At 43.9% G+C, this 26,666-nt stretch overlaps 1 protein-coding gene across 3 annotated transcripts in view; it reads right to left on the reverse strand.

Annotated features, from left to right (window-relative positions):
• Positions 1-26,666, reverse strand: part of usp28 (ubiquitin specific peptidase 28) — a 51,069-nt gene continuing 24,403 nt past the window's right edge. For 2 of the 3 annotated variants that reach the window (XM_055660487.1, XM_055660490.1), the window contains 20 exons: positions 25,601-25,738; positions 24,004-24,074; positions 22,316-22,392; positions 21,514-21,662; positions 20,455-20,582; positions 20,013-20,108; positions 17,505-17,678; positions 16,705-16,922; positions 16,481-16,551; positions 15,676-15,904; positions 15,310-15,510; positions 14,431-14,570; positions 10,106-10,297; positions 8,649-8,744; positions 5,826-6,004; positions 4,855-4,933; positions 4,159-4,238; positions 3,606-3,729; positions 1,787-1,982; positions 1-412 (listed from right to left, as the gene is read on the reverse strand). In XM_055660487.1, the coding sequence (XP_055516462.1) occupies positions 237-412; positions 1,787-1,982; positions 3,606-3,729; positions 4,159-4,238; positions 4,855-4,933; positions 5,826-6,004; positions 8,649-8,744; positions 10,106-10,297; positions 14,431-14,570; positions 15,310-15,510; positions 15,676-15,904; positions 16,481-16,551; positions 16,705-16,922; positions 17,505-17,678; positions 20,013-20,108; positions 20,455-20,582; positions 21,514-21,662; positions 22,316-22,392; positions 24,004-24,074; positions 25,601-25,738 (2,814 nt within the window). In that variant the 3' untranslated portion in view covers positions 1-236. The remainder of the gene's footprint in view (positions 413-1,786; positions 1,983-3,605; positions 3,730-4,158; positions 4,239-4,854; positions 4,934-5,825; positions 6,005-8,648; positions 8,745-10,105; positions 10,298-14,430; positions 14,571-15,309; positions 15,511-15,675; positions 15,905-16,480; positions 16,552-16,704; positions 16,923-17,504; positions 17,679-20,012; positions 20,109-20,454; positions 20,583-21,513; positions 21,663-22,315; positions 22,393-24,003; positions 24,075-25,600; positions 25,739-26,666) is intronic. The other variant, XM_055660489.1, reaches the window with a different exon arrangement.

The raw sequence follows: 26,666 nt of genomic DNA on the forward strand, positions 1-26,666 counted from the left end.
TTAAAATATAAGTAGCATTTTATTGCACAACCAATACAAAATACAAAGTTGGGTGAAAATAAAGGCACCCTGTATTTCATGTAACTAATGCTATTCCTCCACTCTCCCACTCCTGATATAACAGATTACAGTGCGTGACAATTAGCTACAGTATAAATTATTCTGAAGTGCTTTGGTGCTGAAAGACCACAGGGTCAAGTATTGAAGATTCCAGTTGCCTGCGGCCAGTTGCAGAGCTATTTGACAGTGACCGGTGATGTGCTGTGGATGGACTCCATTACTGCCGCAAACCTATTGCACAGGTCGTGGGGTGAGTTTGGCCGGATCTTTGGGGGCTCTCGAAGGATTCGAACTTCTGCAGAACAGTCCAACAGCCTTGGAAGGAATTCAGTGAGTTTCTCCTGCAGATGTGCTAAAAGCAAAAAACATAGATATCAACCAAGATTACAGATTGAGCCATTTGAGTAAATGGGCTCCACATAAATCGAATATCAAAACATACTGGCAAACAAATTACTTCAGCATTTCAGATAAGAAGGGTCTTGACCAGAAATGTCGCCTATCCATGTTCTCCACAGATGCTGCCTGACCTGCTGAGTTACTCCAGCACTCTGTGAAACGTCACCTATCCATGTTCTTCACAGATACTGCCTGACCTGCTGAGTTACTCCAGCACTCTGTGAAACGTCACCTATCCATGTTCTTCACAGATACTGCCTGACCTGCTGAGTTACTCAAGCACTCTGTGAAACGTCACCTATCCATGTTCTTCACAGATGCTGCCTGACCCGCTGAGTTACTCCAGCACTCTGTGAAACGTCACCTATCCATGTTCTCCACAGATGCTGCCCGACCCGCTGAGTTACTCCAGCACTCTGTGTCCCTTTGCGTATTAAGCAGCATCTGCAGTGTCTTGCTTTGGGAATATAGAGTATTATGATGTTTTGGTGGAATTGGTTAATGGATGAATTTGGGCCCAAGCAACAGTTAAACCTCTTGCTCATCTGGCAATCATGGCACAGGATCTCACCCATCCACTAAGTCTCATAATTACATTAAATCCATAGTAATGCAATAGCTGTATGGGCTGGGAGATTGCAACCTTCACGTGGTCCGCCCTGTTTCAACTAATGCATCAACCTGGCGTGCACAATCAAGTAAGATCAAATAGAACAAGTCGTCCTTCAACTTTAGGCTGTGCACGCCGTACACAAGAAGAAGAATAGCTGCATGAGAAAATTCCCTTAGAATATCTGTCGTAGTCTTGTGGTGGGCCCCAGAGGCTTTAATTACTTGATTTAGTGCTACCAACTATTAATTAAAATTATCTAACGGAGTGAAATGGGTTTGGACCCTACTCGGATAATTGCATATGTACAGCGGCTGATTTCAGTAGTCATTTATTTAAAACCTTCAATCTAAGAAGCCCTTAAAATGGACCCTGATTGTCAAATGTTTTGTTTTAAACTGTGAACCACTCGCTGGTAAACTTCAGGCTCAAAGTGTAACACGACACAGCTGGATATCCATAATAGATGCTGAGAAAACCTTTATCATGAATAATCTGCCTGTATTCATCTCATGGAGATTAGTGAGAAGGAGCAGCACTGAGACCCAATTACAAGACCTCCTTCCACCAGATGACCCACATGTTGACCAGGATCCAGAGAGAACCAGTCATGAAGGACAAAGGATAAATTAGACAAAATGTTGGAATTAAACACAGACATAAAAGGGCTGAATTTTCCTTCTTTGCCGGCTTTGGGGGAAAGATACCAAGACTTACAATCCATGTCTTCACCAAGGAAGGAACACCAGTGGTTTCTCATCATCTCCACAGCACCAAGGTCTTCTTCAGAGAGCTCATGGTTGACTATCAGATGCATGCATGGAATGACTTGGTCATTCATTATGCTCAGTCCCTCCGCTACATCACTCTCATTCCCACTTTCAAACAACTGTGCAGCATGTGCGTTCAGCTCCTGCAGAGAGAAGTGCAAGTACACGTTAGTGAGTTGACACCAAGCAAATGGTGTGTCTGCTTGTATTGGCATCAATGCCATAATGTTATCACAAACTATTAACTGGCTCAGACATCAGGGCAACCCCCACCTTCCCCCTCACAACTAGTTCTGCATACTAGAGCCACTGGAAAAGGGTTCCAATGGTAACTGGTCTATTCCTGTCCATGGGGCAAATGCTATCAACCAACAGGCAGGATTCAATAGTCCAGACTATTTTCTGCAGCTTCGGAAAGATGAGCTGAAGTATGTCTTTAAATGTAAAATAATTTAAAGGTTGGTAGAGAGATCTGTGGGGAGGAAATGTCAGGTGGTCTTACAGGCTCAAGAGATTTATAATTCCTACACTCAATCTAATCTTTACCCATTGAGTGTTTGAAATACCAATATCGTGAAGGTGACAGTCACTGGGGAATCAAGGGAAGTTCACTAAACATTAGCAAGTGAAAAAAATGTTGCTGGGGTCACATGAGGAGGATGCTCCAGGAAAGACAAATCAGAAGGGAGAGAAGAGTTTTATTCTACAAAAATACTTTATGAATGAAGCTAACAGATTACATAGAACATCATAAACGGTAAGGCTAATAGGTCATGTTGCACACCCAACCTGAATTGGTATCTGTAATTACAGCACATTAAACTACAGCTGAGATAAAACTAAAAAATGAGAATTAGAGTCAAAAGGGACAGATAGAGAAGTAAAGGGATTATAAATGCAGAGGAATTGATAAACCAGATGAGCTGCAGAAAATGAGAGATAGGAAAGAGAAGAAAGTAAATCAACGTTTAAAAATTTAAATATATTTAATTAAAAATTAGGCCTGAAAAAACAGATTGCTGGTCTCTGATTGCGTGTCCTTGCTGGAATGACAAACTCATTATTTGAGCTGCGCATTATAAGTACCAGCCCTAATGTCCTGCAATGAGGTAATTAACAAGAAATGCAAGGCAGTTGTTCCCAAGGCAGACGTTAGCATATTGTCCAGTTGTCTCACCGTTTATGACAAATCATATCTCTCTTATCTCTCCTGTTCCTGCAAACACCGTGTGTGGATTAGAGCAAGTGCAAGATTCTCTATGGCATCATTCAGCCGACAGTACTTTTCAATATTGATCTACAAGATGCCGTAAGCATGAATCAGTAACAATTCCAGACTTGGATGGAGATAAGCGAACACCAGGAGTACAAGACTTGATGCAGGAACCAAACAGATGCACAGTACAACAATGGTGGCAACAGGACAAATGTCAAAGGCCACGTGCTCAAGAACTGGATTGGACAATGCCAGCAGCAGATGAGAGATATAATTCATTCTCTTGGGTTGGGATTCTCACAGGTTTGGCAAGAGGTCTGGTATTAACCTGTCTCTTCTCTTCCTGAAGCAGTTTTGCTTTTAATACAGTCAGAGAATCAGGGGTAAACAGCCCAGAAAGAGGCCCTTTGGCTCACATTGACAAACTGGGCTAGTCCCATTTGCCTGCATTTGACCCATGGCTCTCCAAACCTTTCCTATCTATAGATCTGTACAAACGTATTTTAATAAAACATTAAATGTTGAATATTCTACTGAGGCAGTGACTGACCAAAAGGCACTTTCTCCTGTAGTAACCAATCAAAGTCTCATCAACGCCCCGTTTCTTCCCATTCTTCAACAGCTTCAGGTTGCTGTGGTATGCGTGGACCAGGTACGTTAGTGATTCACGGCATCTGCAACATATCGAGCATTATTTTAAACAGTACTTATTATATCATAGCTACAAGAATCCTGGCTGCTAAGGACAATATATGATCTTTCAGACCATCTTCCATACACCCATTGGACTTTATAAACCAGTAAGTTGCCCCTTGTCTCCTGTGTGACCTGGATCTAGGGGCTGGCTTCCACCTGAGTGATCAGGCAACTAACCAGTTCTAGCAGCTAATTTCCACAGAGGCCAGAGGGACGTGTTGGTCACAGATCTTCCACTCATGCCTGATGTCCTGAACTATTTCTCATGCCCCAGGCTAGTTTAGAGAGACTTCCCCATGAGAATAACAACATCATCACCGAAGTCTTGAAGGCAATGGACAATGTCAGTTATAAACAAACGCCCTGAATCAGAGTCGCCGCTGGAATTCATAACATTTAATACCTACTTTCCATTTTGGTAACATTCCAGTCCAGTGAGGAAGTAGACAGAAACTTTCCGAAACAAACTGTAGTCGTCGTGCCATTCCTGGAAACAGAAATGTTGCCTCAATATTGAACACAGTGTGTAAAGAAAGACAAATATCACCTACTGAGGGCAGCATCTGCAGTCAGACATTGTACATGTTGGAAAGGATAAGAATGCAACACTTGGGTTCTGTCACACAAGGAAGCCTCTGGATCTATGACAGCATTTGACATGTACAAGAGGCGGCATGTGTACATGTACAAGGTGCAGCGGTAGAGTTACTGCCTTATAGCGGCAGACACCCGGGTTCAATCCTGACAACGGGTGCTGTCTATACAGAGTTTGTACATTCTCCCCGTGAACGCATGGGTTTTCTCCGAGATCTTTGGTTTCCTCCCACACTCCAAAGTCATGCAAGTTTGGAGGTAAATTGGTATAAATGTAAATTGTCCCTAGAGTGTGTAGGATAGTGTTAACGTGCGGGGCAGACTCGGTGGGCTGAAGGGATATTGCACGGAATCTCTAAACTAAACTGATTGATAAATAGACATTTGAGAGAAATAATGAAGTGGATTTATATCAGAAACTGAAAATGAATTTGCAAGAATGCTCATTAATTGTGTTTCATCGCCATGTCATGGTGGACAGATCACATGACATTCAACAACACCAATACCTTGTATTCCTTCATGTCCATGTCTGATGGGCCGATCAGATTTAGTTTTGCCTGCGCCACTTTCATGATACTTATAGACCTACAGGACAACAAAAGGGAAAGAAAAACATTTGTTGCAGAATTCTCATTATTACCCATCACTAGTCATCCCGTAAAACTATAGCTGGGGTTTCCAGTTGAGATTTCACGGAGAAGATGCATGACTGGATGGTGGAGTAGACTCGATGGGCAAATGGCATCATTCTACTCCCATCACTTATGTCAGCAAACCAGATTAGTCTGGGATTAGAGCCACACTTGATGAATTTGGAGTTTCCTGATAGAACTATCATTTCATTGCTGGTGCCCACAATGGTTACTGTTTAACATGGCATTGAAATCCCTTTCAACATTTTCCATCCCACCCCCCTTCTCAGTCACTCCACAAAGATCCACATGCACCAACTACAACGTTTCTCCAACTGACCTCTTCTGCATTCCAATATTATTCCACATTGCCAGATCTATCTCATCTTCCCAGGTACCCAACTCTAAATCTCCCTCTCTAAGCCTAGACACTTCCTTCCAATTTTGACACAAGGAACCTCTACCTCACCTGGAAGGACCGCAGAGGTCCCTTGATGGATATGAAGGAGGAGATATTAGGACTGTGTTACATCTCCTGTGGTTACAGGGGCAAGTATGAGAAGCAAGGAGTTGTGGAGGGAGCGGTCTCTGCGCAAAGTGGAGAGGGATGGGGATGGGAAGATGCGAGTAGTAATGGGATTGTGTTGAATGTAAGTGGAATGTCAGCGAATGATGTGTTGAATGCAGAAGGTGGTGGGGTGAAAGGTGAAATCCAGGGGAACTCTCCTTGTTGTGTCTGGGGGAGGGGGAGCAGAACCACAGGAGATGCAGTCGATGGGTTGATGTTTAGAGGACAGGCTGCTCAGTGGACTTGCAGCTATAACTTGTGTTCGACCAATCCACACCTTTCATCATAACTCAGGTTTTTATCTGCAAACTGTTCCAGCAGAGTTCGTTCGATGACCCGCTTGGAGGCCTCGTTCTGGAAGAAGTAAACGAGGACGTGCTGAAGCCGAGGGTCGTTCTGAGGTGTCGGCTCATCCTTTGCCAGATCAAACAAGCGGGAGTATTCTTCATGGAATGCCTGGAAACAGAGGAGGGAGGGCAGCACAAAGCAAACATTCAACTGGGCACCTCACTGTACACTGGGCACCACACTGTACACTGGGCACCACACTGTACACTGGGCACCACACTGTAAACTGGATACACTGTAAACTGGGCACCACACTGTAAACTGGGCACCACACTGGGCACCACACTGTATACTGGGCACCACACTGTAAACTGGATACATTGTAAACTGGGCACCACATTGTAAACTGGTACACTGGGCACCACACTGTAAACTGGGCACCACACTGTACACTGGGCACCACACTGTACTGTAAACTGGGCACCACACTGTAAACTGGATACACTGTAAACTGGGCACCACACTGTAAACTGGGCACCACACTGTATACTGGGCACCACACTGTAAACTGGGCACACACTGTAAACTGGGCACCACACTGTACACTGGGCACCACACTGTACACTGGGCACCACACTATACTGGGCACCAAACTATAAAACAGCAGCTGAATCAACATGGGTGGATGGTGAAAACTTTAACATATCAGAGACATCATTCCTTTATGAGATGATGGGTACACATTAGATCTTGCATGCAGCAAGCAAAAGCAGGCTCATAGCAGGTGTGACTGAGACCAACACGGACCGCAGTGCCCCTTACACCCAGCGCTAACCAACAAACTCCACTTCAACCATATTTGTCTGCTGAACAATGACCAGGTAATCTATGCCTGAGGTTGGACACAATGTGGCCCCTTTCAGGCAGATACACATTTACACGGCAAAGACTCATATGTCAGGAAGTTCTTTCAAAGATAAAAATCATGCACATAGATTCACCAATGGATAACAGAAGCTGATGGCAACAATTTGTAAGGAAACCATTCCTAAAAAGATAGTTGCAAATCACTAAATCCTCAAGAGAAACCTTACTATTTACATCAAAACACTTGGTTCATAATCTTAAAAGTTATTTATCATATTTTGATGTATTTATGTTTAGGTGATTTCATCTGCTCACCGTGTATCCTGACTGGAGAATTATTAGTTTGTGGAAATAATGGAAAGACATAAACAGTCCTCCTGAGCTACTCCAGCAATTAGTGTCTATCGTCCTTGCACTCTGCTGGAAGACAGGGTCAGTTTCAACTCTTGTTTTTGTTGCTATCTTCTTCAACTACCCCCCTGGACTAGGGGTGACTACCTTCACTCCAGTTCTGTGACCGTTGAGGCCAATAATGAGGGTTACATTGACCGCAAGGGGAAGGGGGTAGAACATGCTTGCTAGGACAGGCAACTGGATCTTGTCTGGCCTTCAGTGTGGTCATACCCAACGATCTTGCAGTTCTCAAATTCCATCCAAAATGGATCTACTCCACTTTGAGCAGTCGACAGTGAGGGATTACCACATCAATGAGGATGTTGTAATGTTTCCAAGAAGCTTTGGGATCATCTACTGTCTGTCCATATTCTTCTGTGACACAGACTGAAAATGAATGACTGTTTTGGGAGGCTGATGTCAGATGTCAATGACCAATTGGGCAATGAAGCCACACAAATGTAATAAGGATGAAGGTCCAGTGGATGGATCTACATCTGGGAGAGGAAACTGCTGTTGCTTCTCTTATCCTCTCAATGGATCAAGAGCATTTTGTGGAGGCAGCATTAGTTGCCTCACTTGACTTAAAGTGTAGAAATTACGCAAACCTAAATACCTTCTCCGCTGGAATTCCCTCTAAATATTTCTCCAATTGCCCTTTATGATAATCCATAAACATTTCCTTGGCCACTGTGACAATCGGACACATTCAGAGCCACCTGGATTCACTACAGTTCCAGGTGTGTGCTTCTGTGCCTTCACCTCACCGAGAAGGAATCAGGTAAACATTATTTTCACTTTGCACGGGATTGATGTCACCCCTGGATATTTGCATTACATAAAGGTTGAACTATATAACTCCATGGCTAATTTAAAATATCAATCCTGAAACCACAGAATGTGAGGCAGGAGATACTAAGTTAACCTGCTTGGTTCTATGACTAATTCACAACTTGAGTTAATACAGTAGAAAATTCACCGAATCCAGGTAGGTTCAAAGAAATTCAATTGCCATTTAACACGTGTATCTCAGACTAGGGGTTAATGTCACCCAGAGCTGACCAAAACATGTCCCTATCAAAATCCAATCTGCCCAAGCCCACACACACATCCTTGTGGCAGTCTGGGACTTGCTGCTCATGTACAAAGGTGGAGGTTGTGTCACTCCTATGCTACGGGCCAGAGGGATGTGCCCACCAACATGTACTCATTCATAACTGTGGGGAAAGAACACTCTCCACCAATACTCTTCACTCTTTAAGATGCACTGCCTGGAAGGGAATACAAGGTTCTGAAATAACTCTCAATATATAATGAAGTGGGAGTAATTAATTGTGTTGTGTCTGACATAATGCTGAAAGGAACCAACTGAATAGCCAACACACAGCCTCTTTCTAGTTTAAGATCCTGTAAGAAATCTTAACGTAAAGAAATGGTCAAAGTCACGATGAAACAGGCAACATATTAGAATCAATCACATCATATTAGCAGCATGAAATAATGTAAAGTCTGCACAAGTCACATGCAAAGCATAGTGTTGTAAAGGAGGTACCTTGACGAGCCCTGCCTCTGCACCATCCTGATCATACACTGGCCTGCACTTGGCAATAGCTAGAATGATGCCCTGCATGGCGGGACTCAACATCTCCTGACACAAGCCACCCAGAGGAGGACAAACACAGTAGAGAGACAGAGAGAAAGGTCAGTGCAAAGGTCACAGTACATAGGTCAAATACTGAAGTGGAATCTATATACATTTAAAAAACATTGACCAATACTAACCACAACATGCATTAAGGTTAAAGTAGTTGGCATAAAAGTCTGATCAATACCTTAGATGTTATTGATAATGCTCATCCCAAATCACCTTAGTCTCACTAGATTACAGGTGTCAGATATACAAGTTATTTCAAACCCAAGCATCAAATGGGAGAGTTTATATAGTGATCAGTTGGAAGACATTGTGAAGTCTTGAAACATTGGGCAGATATTGGCTTGAAATACAAAGCTCTTGGTTGGTGTGGTTGTGTGTGTGTGTGTGTGTGTGTGTGTGTGTGTGTGTGTGTGTGTGTGTGTGTGTGTGTGTGTGTGTGTGTGTGTGTGTGTGTGTGTGTGTGTGTGTGTGTGTGTGTCTGTCTGTGTGCGTGTGTTTGTCTCTGTGTGTGTGTGCGCGTGTGTTTGCGCATATGTGTCTGTCTGTATGTGTGTTTGTCTGTGTGTGTGTGTGTGTGTGTGTGTGTGTGTGTGTGTGTGTCTGTGTGTGTGTGTGTGTGTGTGTGTGTGTGTGTGTTTGCTGGTGTGTGTGTGTGTGTGTGTGTGTGTGTGTGTGTGTGTGTGTGTGTGTGTGTGTGTGTGTGTGTGTGTGTGTGTGTGTGTGTGTGTGTGTGTGTGTGTGTGTGTGTGTGTGTGTGTGTGTGTGTGTGTGTGTGTCTGTGTGTGTGTGTGTGTGTGTGTGTGTGTGTGTGTGTGTGTGTGTTTGTGTCTGTGTGTGTGTGTGTGTGTGTGTGTGTGTGTGTGTGTGTGTGTGTGTGTGTGTGTGTGTGTGTACACATACACAAACGCACACACACAGTGACAGGGTCTCATGGTTTATTCCCAGAGATATGTTCTCGTTTTGAAATCACTTTATAATGTTACATGGTTGCTCAGACAACTGCTGAAGTGCAACTGATGTGAGCCCAAACCAAGGCTACACATTTGCACTGGTTACAAAGCCAACTACAGGTCTTGAATATTAAACTGTTACTGGAGCAATGAACCATGAGCGTCTCTGTAAGGGGCGACTAGACTCTGGCATCAGTTGCATCCTATCCCGTGATCTACTGCATTGGTCACATTGCCAGTAAAATGGCAACATTAACAAAAACAATAAACTTGTTTAGCCAAGAAGCTTCCTCAAATGATAAAATATGTAGTTACAGTGTAATCAGTAAGCAAATGACCCCTGCCCCAATGACCCCTGCCCCAATGACCCCCCCTGCCCTGCCCAATCTCCAGTCGACCTGATACCTCCTCGTTGTAGCCATCAGCATCATGGCGAACCTGCACCTTCCCCACATTTGGAATGTCCACCTCTGATATCTGGGTACCAGCAGTTTCGGACGCCTGTTCCAGCCCACTCAGCATCTCTGCCTCCGGCTCCCATTCTGCTTCAGCCTCAGAGTTCTCTTTGGTTTCCGTGGTCTCCTGGTCTGTTTCAGACTAGCTCGTAGAGCAGTGGGGGGGGGAAGAGCAGAGAAAAGAAAAGGAAAGGGAGGGGAAGAATGAGGACAGGGAAAGACAAGAATGATCATCGAAGGAAGATGAGATGGAGCAAGTATAATAGCCCGCACTAAATAGAAGCAAACAACTGGACTAGGAAGAAGTATTTGGATATGGATATGGTAGCATTGGACTAGTAGCCATGAGATTAGTCTAATAATCTGGAGACTTGAGTTTAAATCCAACTCTGCAGTGAGAGAGTTAGTAATTGGTTGATGTCACTGAAGCTGGAGCAGCTTGCCCCTGGAATTTACAGAAGGCGGAACTATTCAAGATTGTTCATCTCCACCTGTTTGTGGAATTGGTCTGGAAGATGAATTCTGGAATTCCCTGCAACTTCCAGTCCATGAATGTTTGACAAAGTTATAGTCTTACAGCGTAGAAACAGGCCCTTCGGCACAACTTGCCAACATCAACCAACACTTGTCCCACCTGCCTGCGTTTGGCCCATATCCCTCCAAACCTATCCTATCCACGTACTTGTTTCTTAAACGTTACAATAGTCCCCGTCTCAACTACCTCCTCTGGCAGTTTGTTCCATACTCCCACCACCCTTTGTGTGAAAAGGCCTATATTAGATATTTTTTCAAATCACTCTCTTGGTATAATCCGTTGAGTTGAGGCATGGGAACAGCGTGCTGTAGAGTTGGTGTCTCAGCCTGAAGAGAGCTTTCCCAAAAAGTAAAGAGGGGTTCCCACCCAAACGTCACCTATCCATGTTCTCCACAGATGCTGCCTGACCCGCTGAGTTACTCCAGCACTCTGTGAAACGTCACCTATCCATGTTCTACAGAGATGCTGCCTGACCCACTCAGTTATGGTGCAGCAGCATCTATGGAGCGAAGGAAATAGGCAACGTTTCGGGCCAAAATCCTTCTGGAAATAGGCAACGTTTCGGGCCGAAACCCGGAAGGGTTTCGACCCGAAACATTGCCTATTTCCTTAGCTCCATGGATGCTGCCTGACCCACTGAGTTACTCCCGCACTCTGTGAAACATCACCTATCCACGTTCTCCACAGATGCTGCCTGACCCGCTGAGTTACTCCAGCACTCTGTGAAACGTCACCTATCCATGTTCTCCACAGATGCTGCCTGACCCGCTGGGTTACTCCAGCACTCTGTGAAACGTCACCTATCCATGTTCTCCACAGATGCTGCCTGACCCACTGAGTTACTCCAGCACTCTGTGAAACGTCACCTATCCATGTTCTCCACAGATGCTGCCTGACCCGCTGAGTTACTCCAGCACTCTGTGTCTACCTTTGGTATAAACCAACATCTGCAGTTCCTTGTTACTACAATAAGACAATTTCCATTGATATAACTTCTAATCGCATCTCAGGAACACCATAATCAACATCACCCACAAATAATGATAGAGGTCTTTAAAATGATGAGAGGGATAGACAGAGTTGACGTGGATAAACTTTTCCCACTGAGAGTAGGGAAGATTCAAACAAGAGGACATGACTTGAGAATTAAGGGACAGAAGTTTAGGGGTAACATGAGGGGGAACTTCTTTACTCAGAGAGTGGTAGCTGTGTGGAATGAGCTTCCAGTGAAGGTGGTGGAGGCAGGTTCGATTTTATCATTTAAAAATAAATTGGATAGTTATATGGATGGGAAAGGAATGGAGGGTTATGGTCTGAGTGCAGGTAGATGGGACTAGGGGAGAATATGTGTTCGGCATGGACTAGAAGGGCCGAATGGCCTGTTTCCGTGCTGTAATTGTTATATGGTTATAATGTGTAGGAAGGAACTGCAGATGCTGGTTTAAACCGAAGATAGACTTGTGTTGCTCCAGATATCCTGCTCACTTTAACTTCACAACCACAAAATCAGCGATTCACAATGTTGGAATAAAGCCAAAAGATGCATGATGAACCTAGAGAGCGCCGTGCTGTGGAGACACAAGGAACTGCAGGAGCTGAAACTTGCAACAAACTCAAAGCACTGAAGTGACTCTGAGGGTCAAGGAGCATCTCTGGAGGAAATGGACAGGTGACGTTTCACATCAAGACCCTTCTTGGCGTTGGGGGACAATGGTGGTAAAGACCGGTAGGTCCATGACAATGTCCCAGCATGAGGGTTTGATTGCCAGATGAGTGGACAAAGGCTCGAGATGAGAAGGAAACAAAAGGGTGACTATAAAATGTAAAGCCAGAGGGAGGGATATAAGTGGAAGGAGATGAGGGGGTGAAGGATAATGGGAGAAGTGAGTTGAAGGAAGCACAGGAAAGAGGGGAGATAAGTGCCGTATTACTGCTAATTGGAGAATTCAATATTCCCTCCGTTGGATTGTAGGCGACCCAAGCAGCGTAGGAGATGGGCATGTGCTTTACTATGAGTGGAACTACAGGAAGGTCATTCATCACTTGAACCACCCCACCATCTCATCAACGCAACAACACTGTGGTTGGTTCATGAACTGCTCCATTGTACAGATGTAGCAACCACATTGTACCCCGAGAGATGCAATTACACAAAGGGCAAGGGAAGATGATTTTGGCTATGAAACGAATATTGGTCAGGATACAGGGAGAATGTTGTAATGGTGCTCACCATAGACATAGAAACAGACACAAGTCTTGTGGTGAAGATGTTATGAAAATATTGCAAGATTCTCCCAGTGTCCTGAACAATGTTCCTCGCTTGGCCAAAACATGTTAACTTGCTATTCATCTCATTGTACAATCTCCCACATTCTCTTTAAAAGGATAAACTATTCTTTATAAAACATATCCATTCTTCAGCTAAAACCGAGATTACCGAGCCCAAGTGTACAAATCTCCTCTCTGATGGCAGAACGATGGTATAATTTCACAATCCAAGCCCGGCTGCATGGGAGAATGAACTGAGCGATTTGTCTACAAAGTTACTGAGAGACATGGTGCACGAGAGGGTATGTGACGGTAAGGCAGAGAATTTATGGAAGCTTAAGGGGTTATAAGTACTTACCTCCACCTCCTCCTTGCAATGGGAATCTGCAGGCATCTTCCCCAAACACCTATTATACTGGGAGTCATTTACACTTTGCTAACAGAACAGTTTTAATAAGACAAAGCATCAGGTAATTGGAAAGCAAGTTGGATAAACAATCAAGGGGACATAGATAATGCAGCAACAAACAACGTCTGGTTGTAATCCTATTAAACCTAAGGTTTGACATCTAAAATGCCATTTGACAGGAGCGCTGGTTAATGCACGTTCACTTTTGATGCAACGACAGATCCTAAAGGGGCAGCGAGAATCAACAAGGAAACTGCCCTCTGGACACTCAGTCTGCACTGACCGACCATCACCCACCCACCTGCATCCCCCTAGATACTACCACCTACATACACACCTGGGCCAGTAACATCAAACTGGGTCTAACAGAGAAAACCCAGGTGGTCACAGAGAACCAGGTAAACTCCACCAATACAATACCATGTTCGGACAATTAAAACTAGCCTCATCAAAATGATGACATGGGTTTTGCTCCTTCATCTTGTAGGGAAAGTATTTCAGTGCAAGTGGGTCAGGATGAGATTGCAACATACTATGATTCTCCTCACGAGTGGATATATGTCCTAGATTGACGTTTGTAGAACGATCTCTTGGTTAGGGTACAAACCAGTTTTGTGGAACGGAAACTTAAACAATAAACACACTAGGCGTGTGTGGACGGGTTCAAGTTCGACATCAAGATTCTAAAATAGGGCCTTTTCCTGCACCACTTTTCTCAAAGACCAGATCAAAATAAAACCTCATTAAATTTCAGTCGGTGACCAAATACAGTGGACATCCTCACAATTAAACTGTTGAAAACTGACTGAATGCTCTTTCTCTTCTGGTAAAGTTACAATAGTAAGTTCATAAGTTGTACGAGCAGAATTAGGCCATTCGGCCCATCAAGTCTACACCGCCATTCAATCATGGCTGATCTATCTCTCCCTCCTAACCCCATTCTCCTGCCTTCTTCCCATAACCCCTGACACACGTACTAATCAAGAATCTATCAATCCCCGCCTTAAAACTATCCACTGACTTTAACGTAAAAGGAATGGTAGTAAACGGCTGATTCTCTCACCTCCTTCAATGCAGCTTTAGCACCAACATTCTCGTATGAGGTTGCAGCTTTCTCAATGGCCTGGGCAGTTTGATCCTTCACCATCACAGCATGCTTGGCAGAAGCACAACATGTTGTCTGCTGGCTGGCAACGCTCTCTTCTGTATGACACAGGGAATGAGAGAAGGACAAGAGTTTACGCTGCTATGCAGCTAAAACTAATCTGTCGAAAGATAGCTTCAGAATTGTAATCAACGTTTGAAACTTTCAATTCCTGGTCTTAAACGTTCTCAGTGTTTTGGAGAACAGCACGTGAATCACATGAATCTGAAATGGGGTTAGAATGTGATGAGGGCTGTGTGCGTAAACAGTGCGTTCCCCTGTCCTTTAATCTGCTTTCACAGATGAGAATCATTGAAAAATTATAAGCCCCAAAGCACTGGTCATTGCTAGAAGTTGTCCACACTATTCACACCTGTCTTGGTCCCACATAATAAACCTGAACTCTTACTGTCGAGGTCTCTCACACATCTCTAACTCAAACTGCGATCGGAAAGTCTCCCTACAGTTCAATACTGCTTTACTTGTCACCCATGTAACTGCTCAGTGAGATTCTCTTTGCATATGTGTCACATGTGGTCGCCAACATTTTTATTTGCATTATTCAAAGTCTAAAATACTGGAGCAGTTCCCGTGAATTGGGTCCCTCTACTCTCCTCTCCTCTCCTGGCCATCTGTGGGTCCCGGGAGCACCTCCTGCAGGCGACATGATGGTACAGCAGGCATTACCATTCTAATCTACCTCGTTCTAACCAATGAAAGCTTCCATTAGTCCTTTCCTTGAAAGGTTTCATATCCAGAACTGGATATTGATTATTCTAGACCCCAACACAACGTTACCTTCTGCAGTGCTGCCCCCAGCCTCCTGTTCTGCAGACATTGCAACCAGTTCCTTCTGTGGGATTTTTCGGACTTGCTCATCATTCCACTCTTCCAGTTCCTGCATAAAATGCCGGTTGTCTTCACGAACGTACTCCACAAGTTCTGGTGGAAGGGTATGGATGGATCTCAAACTCTGGCCAGTTTCCACATCTGTGTCCTCTGTAATTTCAACAACATTCATTGTATCTCAACATGCGGTGAAGAATTGCAAAGCAACATTTCAATATCTATTGGAATTCCGTAGAGATTGAGCTACAGTAACAATGAAGTGATGCATTCTACGCAAATGGCAGTCACAGAAAGTGTGGAAGGACAACTCCTTACCTGCAATGAGTTGGGGCAAGTTATCATTGATGTACATCAGACAATACGCACTGGCATTGCGAGACCCTCCATATGAATCTCTCTGCAGCTCGTCCCAGGACGACACGGCCACCAAGAGGTCGTTGTACTTCAGCCACATGTTCTCACTATGGTCGTAGATGTACGCCCAGTAATGGCCAGCTGAGGCCTGGCCTTCATGTACAAGCACGGCATGAAGCCGATAAGGAACCTAGTTGGAAGACAAAGACCCATCAGATTAAGCCAAAGAGATCTTGCTGGAGTTAAGCAATTAACATTCTAGATAACAAATGGCTCCAGTCCGATACAGCTGACCCCAAAATGGAGCTCCAATCCAAACACACAGCTGGTTCTTTGTGTAGAACAGCTCGGCTGTTTCTGATATCACGTGATGGTCATGAAACTGGTCATGAAGATGTGGGGACGTCCGGAGGCCACTGAGAAAGAGCAGGCATTGTTGGATGAAAATGGTCGCAAAACCTTCAGCCTAATTCTTGGCACTCAGACCACGTGGTGTGTGGTCAATAACTCTTCTCTTCTCTAGCCTTCACTGGTCACAACCACCATTCATTCATGATTAGGTATGACAGGACTCCAGGACATTCGCTACTGTGGCATCAGCAAGGATTAATTCTGGTTCATTTGGACATGAGCAGCAACAAATCATTTGAAACGTTACTGTGTGTATAAAGCAAGATCAGCTGAACCAAATATATTTCACTGCCTTTGTTTTGTTACACACAAGATTCTGATTGTGTTTTATGTGAAAAGTAAATGATGATTTTACCTGACACATGAGACTGTCTGTGTACATCTGGTCAATTGAATGTTTGATCTCGTTGATCTTGTTTTTCAGATCTAAATGGGAGTACAAAGAAATTCAGGAATAGATTGTGGGAGTTGTAACTCCAACCCATGTTGCATGGACATGCTTTGTAGTGAAGTCTCTATTCCTTCCATGGGGCCTGGCCAACACACACGTATGGACCTGGTGATGGTCACTCTGCTCACCTGTGATGTCATTCTCCACCTCAGCTCTCCAGCGCTGAAGGCAGTTGTCCAGGAAGGCAAGCTCATGTGCAGTGATGTTCCTGGGTGCAGGGTGGGCAGGCATCTCCATGGGAGGGTTGCTCTGTGTGAATGGCTTGTGTAGAGTGGCACGTTGTAGCTGGGCTGTGCCCACAGGACCCGTGTCTTCAGCGGGCTCAGCGGCAGTCAGCTCTGCCAGGCTGAAATATAAACATCAAGTACAATAATTGACGGGGATGTAACAGCTTCAATGCTGTTGACCATGTCCACTATCTGAAAGATCAATAACATTCAGAACTAAGTAATCCCACTGGTCACTGCAATGTGTAACATCCACATGGTCTACCCAAACCAGTGACCTCCACCAACCAGAAACATAGGCACAAACCCATCAGACCACCACCACCAACTCCCAACATCACAGGTTATGCAGCAGATCATCTGCAGGCATGTCCACTGTGGCCCCTGGATCAGTAACTCCTGACCCAACCACAGTGTACATTACACAAGCAGCAGCAGATCACCAGCTAGGTTCATTACTATCCTCTCAATGGTTAACGGTGGCTCAGCAATAAATGTAGTGTTCATCACATTCTGGAAACTAATTAGAAAATATATTGTCAAATTTCATCTTTTGGGCAAATGGTTTGTTTTGGTCCCAGTCAGTGTCCTTGGTCTTGCTAAACCTCCAAACACTGTTGCATCAACTCTCTCCCTGGCCTCACCGTTCACCTCACGCCAAGCTTTGATATAAATAGCTGCTCACGTTCCGACTGCACTACCTGGTTTGCACGGGCAGTGTGAGGCTGGTGTCGGGCGGTGACTTTGGGAGCGAGGTAGCCACGGTGTCTTGTGTTGGTGGCACGATGGATGGTTTAGTGCTGGCAAACTCCCAGACGTACTGCAACATATCAGCAAGCGGAAACCCACTACGCCCAGACCCATAGTTCAGGTATCTACAAAACACAGGGAACAAAATACTCAACAGGGGTAACGGAAAAACATTTACATAGATTTACAGCCGTGAAATAAAACATTGAAATTGTCCAGGATAGGTTTATGTGGAGAATAAATAAATATCAATATTGACCAATGTGGTTCAACCAGCATTCTTCTCTCTGTTTTTTGACCATACATCAGTGTAATTTACCTGTAATGCCATTACCATGTGTTATTGAGTTCCATATTTCACCTTCCAAATTAACCCTTCGCTAATACAAATGTTTTTCTTGGCTTTCCTATTGCTTACATTATTGGCCAGTGTACATTTATGACACCTTAGTTTCAAAACCCTCCACAGGCAGATACATTTCTCCATACCTAGCCTGCACAATACTTCCCAACCTTCCAGATTAATCCCTGATCCAACACATTTCCCTCTGAAGGTGTTCATAAGAGCAGACGTCCACATGAAAACCCTTATGTATTTAGCCCTGCCTTTTTCCATTCCAGAATGGTTCACAGAACTGCCTCCTCTATTGACCTTTGAACTCTCTGGATTTGAGTTCAACCAGTCTTTGGGAAAGCTGGGAAAGGCCGTCTCTTTCACACTGACAAGGAACAGACAGAATAGGGGGAATAAAGTCCCGCCTGCCCCATGCTCCTTACAGATCTACATTATGTTAACTTGGAAGGTAGACAAAAATGCTGGAGAAACTCAGCTGGTGAGGCAGCATCTATGGAGCGAAGGATTAGGTGACATTTCGGGTCGAGACCCTCCTTCAGACTGAAGAAGGGTTTTTCACCCGCTGAGTTCCTCCAGCATTTTGGTCTACCTTTGATTTTTCCAGCATCTGCAGTTCTTTCTAAAACATTCTGTTAACTTGGGGAAGGATGTCAACATTTAGGAGAGTGGTGTTCCTTGGTAGGAAGCTACAGCCAATGTGGCTATTCAGTTACACTGTGAGAGGCTGGATTATTATAATAATAATAATAATAAAAAACTTTATTACGGATTCGAGGTCCAGACAAGGGGAACATTACGTAAAAAATGCATTGCATTTAAAAAAATATCATAAAGTACATCTAAAAACTTAGTGTATCACTTATAAAAGCATCATAAAATATACATTTTTTAAAACACAATACACGAGTTAAAAATCCAGATTAAAAGAATGATCAATGTCCTACAATGAGACAACGAGACCAGTGTCTCCACAGCTGGGATTCGCAGTGTGTAGTGCTAAACCTTATGTTTGACAAGGCCACAAGAATTACATTTTTAGAGTCATTTATCCTGCAGATGAATTTATACATATGATTTCTTAGGATAGCTTCTAAAGTACTGACTCCTGCAGCCACAAACATATTACTGGCACTACACCATCTAGGTTGCCTTAGCAGTGTTCTCATGGCATCGTTATATGCCACCTTTAGTCTCTGCAAACTTGTCTTTCCATAGTTCGACCACAGGTGCGCAGTGTAGAGTGGTGTGCAGTATGCTCTAAATAGCGTCATCTTCACCACATCTGCACACGCACCAAACTTACACAAGAGAATATTCGCCTGTACATACAGCATGCGTCGTTGCCTATAAATATCCTCATCATCTGTCTTTTGTTCTGTAATAAAATGCCCTAGATATATTTTACCTTATTACTCTTAGTGTTGGCAATGTTAATCATGAAGGAAATATTATTATGTATAAACAGTTTGCACAGTGCAGGCTCATTAAACAAAGCAAACAGATTTAATTGGTAAGCGATCTCTTGCCATTTACAATAATTCCAATTCAAAAATTAAACTGCAAAACATGTTTTACAATAATCTAGTGGAAATCGAGTACATTAAAAGGGAATCATCTTTGCTTCAGTTACTCTGCTATCTATTCTTTATTCGACCACAATCCATTTATTTTTCTTTTCACCCAATTTCTCAACTTTTGTCCATTCTCTCACCGATTCTCTGATGATCATTCGCATCAATGTTACCCTGCATTAACTCCCTGCATTGACTCCAGGCACTGCGTAGGCCGCGGAAAGTTCCCAGCATAGTTCCCAGCCTCTGCACAACTTGTGATATACTAATGAAACCAATTTAGTTAACACCCCCTGTAAAGCATGAGGACATCATCTGAATATATGAAGCGTTCATAATCGCCATCCACAGTAATCATTCTAGTCTGATCATCTTTAACCCCAGTGTGGGGGGTGGGGGTTGTCGTTAATGGGCATGAGTGAGTCAATAGAATACAGGAAAATAACATGAGGATTGATGGGATTCCTCGGGGAGTTAGGATAGACTCAACAGGCCGAATGGTCTACATATTGAGAATAAATTAAGGCAGTAACCTCTCCAATCGCTGCTGGAGGACCGTTGATTGTTCTTTCAGCTTCTTCACCTCTTCCCTTCTGCTGCGGGTAAGCTCCTTGTTCTTGTGTAGGTACCTATGGACACACACACAGAAGGTGAAGACTATGCAATGCCTGCGGATTGTCACTGCCAAGCGACCAAAACAACAATTACAATCTTTAAATCTTGCCCATGTCCTAGATGATGATGGCAGGCAGCATCTGCTGAGCAAATGGACAGGTGATCTTTGGGTCAGGACTGTTCCATTAGTCTGAAGAAGGCTCCCAATTAGAAAGGTCATTTATCCATTTCTCTCCATAGATGTCGCCTGTGGGAGTTTCTCCAGTGCCTACTCACACAGGTGTCCCTCTGTGATTTTTGTCACTTTACTCACACAGATGTCCCTCTGTGATTTTTGTCACTGACACAGGTAGAACTCACCTGTCCATATAAACAATGCCAGGAAATTCCAGTTTCTTGTGGATTTTTTCCGGCCTTCCCAAGGACTGATTGAACTCAAATCTAGAGAGTTCAAAGGTCAATACAGGAGGCAGTTTTGTAAACCAGTTCTGTAAAAGGAAAGGCAGAGATAAATACACAACGGTTTTCATGTGGACTTCTGCTCGTGGGAACCTTGTTGGTTCGTGGAATAATCTGGAAGGTTAGGGAGAAGAGATCTAGAGCACTGATATTGATTCCCATTTCTCAAATAAAACTGAATCATTAATGTTTTGCAAACATATAACCATATAACAATTACAGCACGGAAACAGGCCATCTCGGCCCTACAAGTCCATGCCGAACAAATTTTTTTTTCCCCTTAGTCCCACCTGCCTGCACTCATACCATAACCCTCCATTCCCTTCTCATCCATATGCCTATCCAATTTATTTTTTAATGATACCAATGAACCTGCCTCCACCACTTCCACCGGAAGCTCATTCCACACCGCTACCACTCTCTGCGTAAAGAAGTTCCCCCTCATGTTACCCCTAAACTTCTGTCCCTTCATTCTGAAGTCATGTCCTCTTGTTTGAATCTTCCCTATTCTCAAAGGGAAAAGCTTGTCCACATCAACTCTGTCTATCCCTCTCATCATTTTAAAGACCTCTATCAGGTCCCCCCTTAACCTTCTGCGCTCCAGAGAATAAAGACCTAACTTATTCAACTTATATCTCGTGCTCCTTTGACAAGATCCTTCAACAAAGCAATGAAGTGAGTGGTCAGTTATGGGTGACAAGAGGGAGTGGGGAGGAGGCCCAGGTCCAGGAAGGCCCCAGTTTTGTGCTTCTGCTGTCATTTCCAAGATAGAGGAGAAGATTTTGGATCATTAACCAAACTGTTGGCATCTTCCAATATTTGCCCACAAAGAAACAGAGGGAGACGTCAGCCAGAGGTTTCCTCAATTGACCAGAGGCTTTGTTTCCCCGTGCCATGAATAAACTGCAGTACAACTAGGGGCAGGCATGTGCAGCACTGCTGTTACTCTCTCCATCTCACCTCTTGGCCAGATCTGACCGACTGATCAGAATGCAGAGTCTCAATCTCTCCGACCACCATGGCTCCTTCTAGGCACTCGTGGAGGTCGTCAAAACCATTAACTTGAAGAGGATACTGCCCGAACGTTTCAATGTTGGAGAACATCTTGCCTGTAAAAATGACAGGAAAAACCATCTCTAATGTATCTTCATGAAGCAGTTGATGCAACACAGCGGCAACACACACTCAGAGAAACACTCAAAAGCTCAGATTTAATTGACAATGTAGTAGAGACGACATTACTGACGTTCGTCCAGTGAGGCTATATGGGTGGAGCTGAGAAATAAAATTATGTATGGGTCACCTTGATGGGAGCGTACTACAGGCCATCAAAGAGTCAACTAGAATTAGTCCAGCAAATGTCAGGAGATTGCAGCCAGCTGCAGGACTAATAATGTTATCACAGTAGGAGATTTTAACTTTCCCAACATTGATTGAGACTGTCATAGTTGAAAAGATTAAACACAGGGCAGAATTTGTCACATTGTTCAGGAACATTTCCTCAGGCAATATGTAGAGGGTCCCACATGGAGACACAATGGCCTCCTGTACCCTTGTCAAAGGCATCTGCTAAAAGATACTTATAACCAAAATGAGCCAGAAGCTCGTGTAAATGATCAGCCCACTGGATGCGGTTTACAGCCTTTGGTCTCCCAGCAGTCAAGGATCTGTCACTAACAAGCAAGTCATAAAGAAACCGCAGAATAAATGCAATTTGTTAAATTATGGAAACCATTGACAAATAGTATTATGAATTCCATACCATCATGAATGCCTTCAGCCAAAAATGTTCCGTAGAAGAGTTCCACCATTGGATTTTGAGTCTTTTTGTGTAAATTTCTGTAGGATATAAAATATAAATATGTATGTTTCAGCACATTCGAGAGATTTATTTATGGAGAGAAAATGCAAAAATGACAAACTCTTACAACAGGCAGTGGAGAGTTTGACAGTTCTGGGCCTGTACTCATAAGGTCATAGGCGATAGGAGCAGAATTAGGCCATTCGACCCATCAAGTCTACTCTGCCATTCAATCATAGCTGATCTATCTCTCCCTCCTAACCCCATTCTCCTGCCTTCTCCCCATAACTCCTGTACTAATCTAGAATCTGTCTACCCCCGTCTTAAAAATATCCACTGACTTGGCCTCCACAGCTTTCTGTGGCAAAGAGTTTCACAGATTCACCAATCTGATTAGAGAAATTACTCCTCATCCTGAAAGAATGTCCTTTAATTTTGAGGCTGTGACCTCTAGTCCTAGACTCTCCCACCAGTGGAAACATCCTCTTCACAAACTCGCTGGAGTTTAGAAGGATGAGGTAGAATCTACATGAAACTTACCGACGAGTGAAAGGCTTGGATAGAGTGGATGTGGAGAAGATGGTTCCACTAGTGGGAGAGTCCAGGACCAGACTGCAGCCTCAGAATTCAAGGGCGTTCAGTTGGAAACGAAATGAGGAGGAATTTCTGTAGGTGGTGAATCTGTGGAATTCTTTGCCACAGATGGCTGTGGAGGTCAAGTCTTTAGGTATTTCTAAAGCAGGGATTGATAGATTCTTGATTAGTGAGAGTGTCAAAGGTTACAGGGAGAAGGCAGGAACGGGGTACTGATTGGGGACGATCAGCCATGATCACATTGAATGGCGGTGCTGGCTCGAAGGGCCAAATGGCCTCCTCCTGCACCTATTGTCTATTGTAAGAGTGTACAGGGAGAAGGCAGGAGAATGAGTTTGTCACGGTGAGATAGATGAGCTGTGATTGAATGGTGGAGTAAACTCGATGGGTCGAATGGCCTCATTCTACTTCTATGTCTTATGATAAAAAGGAATCAATGGGATTGAAGGAACAGTGAGAACCTGAATATTATTGGTCGTGGCCGGCTGTGGATAGTATTGATGAACGGCAGACTTTCTAACGGGATGTGACGTGTCATAGGGCAGTGTTGATTATAAACAAGGAGAAGCTTTGTAAAGTTTATACCAACAGTAAAGAAACTGCACCATGTCCCCGATGAAATCTCTACCAATCTTCTTAATCATTTTGAACAATTATTGTAGATAGGAGCAGGGGTGGCACAGTGGGGCAGCAGTAAAGTTGCTCCTTACAGCAAGAGACACAGGTTCGATTCTCACTACGGGTGGGTTTTCTCCAAGATCTCTGGTTTCCTCCCACATTCCAAAGACGCACAGGTTTGTAGAATAATTGGCTTGGTTTAATTGTAAATTGTCCCGAGTGTGTAAGATAGTGTTAGTGTGGGAGGATAGCTGGTGGGTGGGCTGTAGGGTCTATTTCCGCGCTGTATCTCTAAACTAAAGCATGATTATGGTATTCCCATTCTTATTTTCATTTTAAATACAAGGTCTATTGAAGCAGAATGTGATGTCTGCAAGGTCCTCTGCTGAGGGGGTCTCCACATACAGTGAGCATCAGGTGCACGGAGCTGAACTTACTTGGCACTCGCTGTCAACTGGAATGCATCCTCCAACCAATCCAACAGTTTGTGCGTGAACTCACTCACATCCTGGTGAAGAGAAGAGACAGGTGTAATGATGCATCATTATAACCCTGTCCCATGGTACAAGTTCATTCCAAGAGTTCTCCTGAGTTTGCCCTGATTCAAACTCGGAGATTTACAGTAATGGCCACTCGTTGGTACTCGGGGCTCTCGTGGACATTTTTCAACATGTTGAAAAATCTTCACGAGTCTTCCCGAGTACCTGCCTTTAGCGAGTCTTCCCGAGTACCTGCCGTTAGCGCTAAGAGACGTCCCCGAGCTCCGACATACCCGCTACGTTCATTCTCCGTGCTTACCATGAGTTTGATTTTATTTAAACTAGGGAGAGCTCTTGGGATGAACTCGTACAGTGGGACAGGGCTATTAAGAGGTTAGACCACACAAAGGCTCTGCAGTTCATCTCATCTCATCTTCATAATTATTCAACGCAACCCAGCTGCTTCCAACATGAACATCAATGCAAGATGGGACCTGTGAGAAGACACATCTGGCAACACAGCATCCCTCTGTTGTACGGGTCTGTTGGCCTAAAGTAAGTGAACAAAATCCTGTTTGGATTCAATCCCTTAATTTTAAGATTCAAAGAAGAAACTGTTGCCATCTTTGTGAAACTGGCAAAATATATGGAGGACAATCTCAGCTCTGATATCCCAACCTAAACCGGCATATATCACCTAAATGTTGAAAATATTAATACATGGTAATACTCAACTGAACTGCTAACAGGAACAAATAGGATCATAGTCCAAGTCTCAGCCAAAGGGAAACATCACATGTACTGCACCATTGTACGTGTGTGTGTCTGTCTGTCTGTCTGTCTGTCTGTGTGTGTCTGTGTGTGTGTGTGTGTGTGTGTGTGTGTGTATGTGTATGTGTGTGTGTATGTGTGTGTGTGTGTGTGTGTGTGTGTGTGTGTGCGTGTGTGCGTGTCTGTGTGTGTGTGTGTGTGTGTGTGTGTGCGTGTATGTGTGTGTGTGTGTGTGTGTGTGTGTGTGTGTGTGTGTGTCTGTGTGTGTGTGTGTGTGTGTGTGTGTGTGTGTGTGTGTGTGTGTGTGTCTGTGTCTGTGTGTGTGTGTGTACGTGTGTGTGTGTGTGCGTGTGTGTGTGTGTGTGTGTGTGTGTGTGTGTGTGTGTGTGTGTGTGTGTGTGTGTGTGTGTGTGTGTGTGTGTGTGTGTCTCTGTGTGTGTGTGTGTGTGTGTGTGTGTGTGTGTGTGTGTGTGTGTGTGTGTGTGTGTGTGCGTGTATGCGTGTCTCTCTACTCCTGGACGCTCGGGTTGCCATATCAAGTCAAGTTTATTCGTCACATACACATACGAGACGTGCAGTGGAATGAACTGAACCGGTCAGCATGCTCTCTACTGTGCACCGGTAGAAGTTCGAGAGAGTCCTCCTTGACGTACCGACTCTCCGTAATCATCTCAGGAAGTAGAGGCGCATGTTACAGTTCACCAAACCATTCCACCATTTTCCACATTTACCAGCAGTTATAACGTGTTTAATTAGTCACTCTATCTGCCACTCCTAGACTCACCTGTTGTGCTTCACTCGATCGAAATGCATCTTTCAGGAGTTCTACTGCACTTGAGGGATCGGCGTACTTGCGTTTGGAGGCGACCATCAATGCAAACAGGCAGCGCAGTTCCTGCATGAAGGCCAAGTTTCGCAGCTCCTGGTTGAGGAATAACACATTTAAAGGCGTTCCCCATTCTCCACGAGTGGCTAGATTAACTGCTCAACATTGCTAGAGACCGCCATGACATGTTCTCCAAAATGAACCATTTCCAAAGAGCAGGAGGGCTCCATATGTAGTGAGTTAATCTGTTGCCACTAAGGAGTGATACATACAATCTACCTTCTAACATTTAATCCTGTGTTCATTCCTGGTGACTGCGGTTCAGTTTTTCACCAGCAACAGAAAGACTAATACCTGGTGAAGACTCACTGAGTGGCAACATAGAGCGATCCCAATTGAAAAGAAGTTTACAAGTTCTGTCTGAACAAAAGCAATTACTCACTTTGTTGAATTAGGATTGTGATTTTAACATAAGGCAGGTGGTTTCGTTACAAATAATTCAAAACAAAAAATGGGTAATACTCCTTCAGTATGAAAATGACCAAAATGCTGAAAGACTATGTTAGGAAGCTGAATAGTTTAAAACTTTACCCTGTTCTAAAGGGTCAGCTATTAAGGACTGAAATATAGTGAAATATTTCATACAGTGGGTTGAGAACATGCAAAATATCCATAGACACAAAATGCTGGAGTAACTCAGCGGGACAGGGCAACTCTGGATAGAAGGATGATGATGTTTTTGAGTCGACGTCTTCAGTCTGCCTGTCCCGCTGAGTTACTCCAGCATTTTATGCCCATCTTCGATTTAAACCAGCATCTGCAGTTCTTCCCTGCACTACACCTTGATACATTGATAAAGAACTTCACTAACATCCAGATAATTTTATTCATTCTTCTTTACAATTCCTAGAATGCAATAAAATAGTCATCATCCCCGTACTAATGCAGCTTTCCTCAACATGCGATCCTGATTAACACATTAAAAGTATATTAAACGGTTTTGATTTTTCCCCCCCAAAATACT

Source organism: Leucoraja erinacea, chromosome 32, assembly GCF_028641065.1.
Source record: "Leucoraja erinacea ecotype New England chromosome 32, Leri_hhj_1, whole genome shotgun sequence".
In the NCBI taxonomy this organism is placed as follows: domain Eukaryota; kingdom Metazoa; phylum Chordata; class Chondrichthyes; order Rajiformes; family Rajidae; genus Leucoraja; species Leucoraja erinaceus.